Source organism: Humulus lupulus, chromosome 6 (genome assembly GCF_963169125.1).
Source record: "Humulus lupulus chromosome 6, drHumLupu1.1, whole genome shotgun sequence".
NCBI lineage: Eukaryota > Viridiplantae > Streptophyta > Magnoliopsida > Rosales > Cannabaceae > Humulus > Humulus lupulus.
The window spans coordinates 160,111,548-160,118,349 of NC_084798.1; the positions used below are offsets into that span (position 1 = coordinate 160,111,548).

Here is a 6,802-nt window from a genome sequence, read left to right on the forward strand (position 1 = left end):
AAATTGAATATACAAGAGAATTTTTTTTTTTAAATGTGAAAAAATGGAAAGTTGTTGTATTACTTTTGAATTGCACAGTACAACTATTAACAATAATATTGTTTCAAAGACATTGAATTCCAAGTACGGGGTACGATTTTCCCACTATGTACATTCTTTAGGGTGTAAGACCCTCTGCCTAGTACTTTTATGATTTCGAAAGGCCCTTCCCAATTAGGTTCTAGCTTCTTCTTGTTGCCTGTGACCTTACGCAGAACCTAATCACCTTCTTGAAATGTGGGTGAGTGGACTCTTTTGTTGTAGTAGCGTTCTGCAACCCTTTGATAATTTTCTAGTCGTAATTATGCCACCGTACGTATTTCTTCTAGAAGGTCTAGGTTGTGCAGTAGTTGAATGTTGTTTGTTGTTTGATCAAATGCGATCTCTGTCCGAAGTGTAGGTAGGCCGACTTGTGTTGGGATGATGGCCTCGGTTCCATACACCATGGCGTAGGGAGATTCTCCCATGGAGGATCTTTTTGTTGTCCTATATGCCCATAACACTTTCGGTATTTCTTCTGCCCATGGTCCTTTTTTATCTTCCAAGTTCTTCTTAATGTTGGCAAAGATAACTTTGTTGGAAGCCTCTACTTGACCGTTGCCTTGTGGGTAAGTGACAGAGGCAAAGCTAAGCTTGATTTTGTATGTGTCGCATAGTTCTTGTACCTTTGCATTTTGGAACGGAGTTCCATTGTCCACGACTATCTCCCACGATATCCCAAATTGACATATGATATGCTTCCAGATGAAGGACATAGTGTCTGTTTTGCTGGCCGTGACGTAAGCCTCTGCTACAACCCATTTCGTGAAGTAATCAGTGGCTACAAGAGCATACCGTCTTCCTCCAGCAGCCTTAGGTAGTTCACCTACCACATCCATACCCCATTTTGCAAAAGGCCAAGGTGCAACGATGGAGTGTAAGGTTTGAGCAGGTTGATGGATGGTCGGTGCAAATCGTTGGCATTTGTCGCATTTTTTGGCATAATCACGCACTTCTGTCATCATGTATGGCCAGTAATACCCTGCTGTAAGTGCTTTGTGTGCCAGACTCCGTCCCCTTGTGTGATTTCCACATGTCCCCTCATGTATTTCTTCTAACAATTTTTTAGCTTCTAATGGGCGCAAACACCATAGGTAGGGGTCGTTGAAGGACTTGCAGTACAGCGTCCCATGGATTATGGAATAGCGTTGTGCCCGAAGGCGCAGAAGTTTTGCATCTTTTGGATTAGGTGGGAGTTCAGAGGTGGACAAGTATCTTATGATTGGATCCATCCAGCATTCAGGTTCTGATGAGGTTGAATAGACTTCCATGCCTTTGCTTGATCGGCTTATAGATATGGAGGACTGGCGTGTGCAACCTCCTGTAGAGGCTAATTTGGCAAGGGCACCGGCCTTCTGATTTTGCTCCTTAGGTACTTGTATGAGTTCGAACTGGCGAAAATGCGATCGCAAGTCAGTTACCTTCTGTAGAAGGCTCGCCAGATGGGGTGCTTTAGTATCGAAATTTCCAGCCACTTGCTCTATCATAAGCTGTGAGTCTCCTCTGACATTCAGGCGTTGGATGCCTATTTCTCGTGCTAGTTCTAAACCATAGATTAGTGCCTCATATTCTGCTTCATTATTCGTCGTGGATTGCTTTAAACGAATGGCTTCTTCGATTTTGAGGCCCGAGGGAGCTTCTAATACGATGCCAATACCAGCCCCTTGGGAATTGGATGCTCCGTCAGTATGCATCGTCCACACCCATTGATCTTCTGATTCTAACAATTCTGGCAGAGTGTCAGGGGTGAACGACTGAATTTCAACCAGGAAGTCAGCTAGTACCTGTCCTTTTTTAGCTTTTCGTGGAGAGAACTGAATATCGTACTTCCCTAGCTCAATTGCCCATTTAGATAACCTTCCAGAGAGGTCGGGCTTACTCAATACTTGCTTTAATGGATAGTCCGTATATACAATGATGGTGTGGCTTTCAAAATATTGTCGTAACTTCTTCTTTGTCGTAAGGAGTGCGAGTGCCAACTTGTCCATCATACTGTAACGAGTTTCAGCGTCCAAAAGCATCTTGCTGCAGTAGAACACTGGCCTCTGATGATTGGCTTCTTCTCGGAAGAGAACAGAACTCACAACGAATTGTGAGACAGACAAGTACAAGAATAAATCTTCATTAGCTATGGGGGAGCTCAATATAGGAGGGGAGTTAAAATAAGTTTTCAATTCTTCCAACGCTTTTCTTTGCTCTGGTCCCTAGGTGGTGTTGGTAGATTTCTTTATGCATTGCAAGAAGGGCTGGCAACGGTCAAACATTCGTGATATGAATCGACTTAATGCTATTACTTTGCCCATCAGAGCCTGTATGTCTCGGATGGTTCAGGGCTCTTTGACTTCTGAGAGGGACGCAATCTGTGTTGGGTTCGCCTCGATGCCCCTCTGACTAACGACGTACCCCAAGAACTGTCCAGAGGACACCCCAAAGACACATTTAGAGGGGTTTAATTTCATTTTATAAGCATCAAGGATGTCGAAGCACTCGGTCAAGTCGTCTATATGTGAAGAGCTTTGTTTGGACTTGATGACCATATCGTCAATATAAAGCTCCATATTTCTCCCGAGCAATGAGGAAAACAGCTTGTGCATCAGCCTTTGGTACGTTGCGCCTGCATTCTTTAGACCGAAGGGCATAACTTTGTAGCAATATAAACCACCTTTTGTTATGAAATCCGTGTGAGTCTGATCTTCTGGTTTCATGGGGATCTGATTGTATCCAGAGTAAGCGTCGAGGAAGCTCATTCTTTCATATCCTGTCGTGGCGTCTATCATTTGATCGATTTTCGGCAGAGGGTAGCTATCTTTGGGACATTCTTTGTTTAAATTTGTGTAGTCTATGCATACTCTCTTTTTCCCATTCTTCTTTGGGACCACGACGGGGTTGGTAAGCCAACTGGGGTATAAGCATTCTTCGATTGCCCCTGTGCTTAGGAGCCGTTGGACCTCCTCTTGTATGACTTGATTCACCTCTGGAGCGAACCTCCTCTGCTTCTGCTTGACAGGTGGGAAGTTGTTGGAGATATTTAGGCTGTGACTCATGACGGAGGGGTCTATTCCGGGCATGTCATGTGGAGACCAGGCGAAAGTTCTCATTCTGGTCTTGAGAAATCATATGAGGGTCTGTCTCTCTTCTCCAGAGAGCTTGGTACTTACTAGCACTGTCTTAGAGGGGTCAACGTCGTCTAGACCCACTTGTTCTAAGGTATCTAGCGTAACTTGGGGTTTTTCTTGGTCTTCCTCTAGATCGATTCCTTTTAGGCACGCTGGTAGGTCATGCTGTAATTGCTATTTTTCAGGGGAGTTGTCATGGGAAGCAGTGCCAGAGCTATTTATATCTTTCAAGGTAAGGAAGCACTTTTTGGGCTGCTTATAGCAGCCCTTGATGTCGACGGTGTAGCGCCCGTTGAGTGATTGACATCGCATCACCTGATGTAGAGTTGAGACTACCCCTGCATCCGGTGGATCCAATTTCTGCCCATGATGGCGTTGTAGCTTATGGTGGAATCTATAATGAGAAAGTCTACTGGCAGGTCGCGTTCTGCGGCCACCACAGTTAATCGAATGACGCCCTTCGGATATACTCTTTGGCTATTGAATCCCAAAATGGGCATGGTTGAGGGCCGGATCTGATTCTTCTCTAGCCCCATCTTCTGGAAGGCTTCCCAGAAGAGGATGTCGACCCCACTGCCCTCGTCGATCAGAACTCTGCCCAGCTGGCAATGGTCAACCTGCAGGGAAATGACAAGTGGATCATCATGGGGAAGGTGTACGCCCTTCAGGTCGTCATCGGTGAAGGTGATTATAGAGGCTGGGCAGCTTCTGTCTTCTGAAGTGACAAGATTGACCACGTGGCCTAATGATTTGTATCGCTTCACTCGTTCTTCCATTATTTTATGGATTTTGGTTGTATGCTCTTGATTGTCAGTGAGTTCTACGATCCCGTGGATCATAGGGACTTGCTTAAGAGGCTCATGGGTGCTGTCAGAGGCTGCGTGCACGGGGTCTAACGCTTGTGGAGCGGGGGCAGAAGTGGGATTATGCCGCGAGGCGCCTGGTCTACCCGTCTCCTTGATGTATTGGGTAAGCCTCCCACTCCTCATGAGGGCTTGGATCTGATTGTTCAAGTTGTGGCATTCAGCGATCGTATGACCGTGATCTTTGTGGAAGAGACAGTATATGCTTTTATCCCTTCTGTCAGAAGGAGTGGTAATTTTGTAGGGCTCTCGCCAGATAGGTCTGTCTTTCTTTTCTTCAGAAATGACTTCTTGCGGGATGGTGTATTCGAAGGACGGGTATTGTGATGACTATCGATCCTGTCTTGGCCTTTTTCCTTCCTTCGTGTGATCTGTTTGGTTCCGCTTCCTCTTGTCATCCCTAGCAGGTGGTGGAGGATTATTTTTTGGTGGAGCAGAGATGAGTGCGGACTTCTTCTGTGCGCGTTCTAGAAATTCCAAGACCCTGAAGACGCCCTCGGCTCGGGTCTGCACGTCTGCCATGTCGTATGGTGGTGTCATGGTGAGATTCTCATGTAAAAGAGATCCCACTTGCAAGCTTTTGACGAAGAGATTTGTTGCGGTGATTGGATCGGCGTCGTGGATTTGATGCACGAGGTCAATGAAACGCTGTAAGTATGCTTTCGAATGTTCATTCTCCCCCTGTTCAATCCGATAGAGATCGGCCATTGTTCTGGGTGCCTCTCGGTTCGCACTGTATTGCTGTAAGAAGGTTCGTCGGAGATCATTAAAACTGTTGAGTGACTCGGGCTTTAATTGTCGGAACCATAACAGAGCTGGCCCGGAGAAAGTCGTTGAAAAGACTTTGCACTTAATGGCTTCATTATTAGCTTCTAATGCCATCTTCTGTTGAAATTGGAATAAATGGTTTAGCGAATCTCCCTTTCCATTGAACGCAGGCAGGGAATAGATGATGAAGTCCCGAGGCTTTGGCTCATTCTGAATCCATTCCGAGAAAGGCGATTTCTCAGTGGTTCTTGATACTAGATCCAAATGTTCGGTGGCGTAGGCTGATAGCCCATCTGAGAATTTCTGCATCATTTCCCTCATCATGTCTTCTTTCCAACTGTCCAAGAACCGGATTGAGGGAACACAACCTTCAGAGGGAGAATCGTGCACGTCTTGAGGTGTGGTGCGTTGAGGCCAGATTTTGGCTGCTGGCTGAGCAGATCCGGTGGGTTCTGGTTCCGTCCGCCCATGCGTGTCAGAGGTTGGGGCTCGTCGTTCTTCGGCCCCGGAGGACGGCGGGATGCTTTGGGAATTTTCGTTACCTGGGTTCATGTTTGGATGTGGGGAATTAACACGGTAGATTGGAACTTCAGATCTGCCAGAATCAAGATTGTTGTGGGCTTGGGTGTTGCGTGTTGTGTCAGCGGATCTGCGCAGCTCAGCGATCTCGGCTTCGAGCCTAGCTTGAGCTTCGACCAATGTCTTGATTGCTTCGTCGCACCTCTGCTGGCTCGCTTCCAACAGGCGACACATTCTGTCGATCTGATCCCTCACGTCTGCCGGAGGGATGCTCTGTGCGACTGGGCCCGAAACTCTGTTGCCTTTTGGTGGCATGATTTCAGGGTTTGTAGAGGATCTTGATTTCTTGGTTCAACGACGTGGCTAAGGCCGTAATGTTTTTCGATTCCCACAGACGGCGCCAATTGTTGGAGCAACAATTTGTCTTTCTATATCTGGAGGCTTCTCCCAATAATGGATGATGCTTAGTCGCTATTCCGCCAATGAAATTTTCCTTTGACTCGTCGGGATCCCCTGCAAGAAAGACACTCCGATGCTTAAGTCAGTTCAAAATTCGATCCATTTCCCTTCTATGAATCTTAAATTAGTCTTTTGGCAGGGAATAGATGAGTAAGAGCTGAAGGAAAATACAATACGTATAACACTTGGAGAAAGGGGCTTTATGCTGAATGTTGGAGACCTAGAGGAGCAAAACTAAGATGGAAGGGAGAAGCTGAATTTAGCTCTTGGAAGGAGAATTAAGGAGTGATTGAAGTTGTCAAGCAAGCTTAGACCAAGAATACTCAGAGGTAAGATTTTGGTTATGGTATATCTAAGTTTCAAGTCTGATTTTTGGTTGATAAGTGTGAATTGAAACAAATTGGTGGCTGGTTTTGTATGAACTCAGAATTGGGAAATCAAGGGGGAAGGAGGTTTAGAGCTGGAGGTTGGACTCACCACTCAAGGTAAGGTTTCTGTGTGATTATTAGGCTTGTTTCTGTTAAGGTATAGGGAGTTTGGAGTGTGGTTTGTGTTTGAGTTCAAGCTGTTCTTAATTTTCTGGTTTGAGTTGTTAAGTGTGAAATTCAAGAGTGGATTTTAGGATTGAAGGTGTGAGTGAGCTTGGGCATGATGTTTTTGGGTTGTTGTGAGGTTTATTAAGGGTTTAGAGTTGATTTTGGGACTTATGATGGAGTTTGGGGTGATTTGGAGAGGTTGGAGCTCGGGAAAAGGTGAGGGAAAAACCCAGAATTCTGGGTCTGCGATGGTGTGCCGCGGCACAGCTTTTGCTTGCCGCGGCCTAGGGGTCTCTGGTGTTGGGTGCCGCGGCACAAGGCAAATTTCAGGGTGTTATATTTTGCAATTTTTGACCTTTGCTCCGGGGGTTCGGGGGATGCCTCCGGGGTGTTGTTCTAAGGTTTTGGGGGTTCCGAGAGTGTGGATTAGGTACCGGGAAGGTAGTCTTGGATTGGTTAATGA

General features: G+C 46.1%; 2 protein-coding genes across 2 annotated transcripts; both read right to left on the reverse strand.

Moving 5' to 3' along the window:
- Nucleotides 1-341: 341 nt before the first annotated feature.
- LOC133785609 (uncharacterized) lies at nt 342-3,176 on the reverse strand. The gene is made up of 2 exons (XM_062224827.1): nt 2,482-3,176; nt 342-2,217 (listed from the first exon to the last, which is right to left on the reverse strand). The coding sequence occupies exons 1-2, from the start codon at nt 3,174-3,176 to the stop codon at nt 342-344; spliced, it is 2,571 nt and encodes an 856-aa protein (XP_062080811.1).
- A 1,211-nt stretch (nt 3,177-4,387) lies between these two features.
- Nucleotides 4,388-5,659, reverse strand: LOC133785610 (uncharacterized). The gene has a single exon (XM_062224829.1). It carries the CDS (start codon nt 5,657-5,659, stop codon nt 4,388-4,390), a length of 1,272 nt encoding a protein of 423 aa, XP_062080813.1.
- Nucleotides 5,660-6,802: the final 1,143 nt, after the last annotated feature.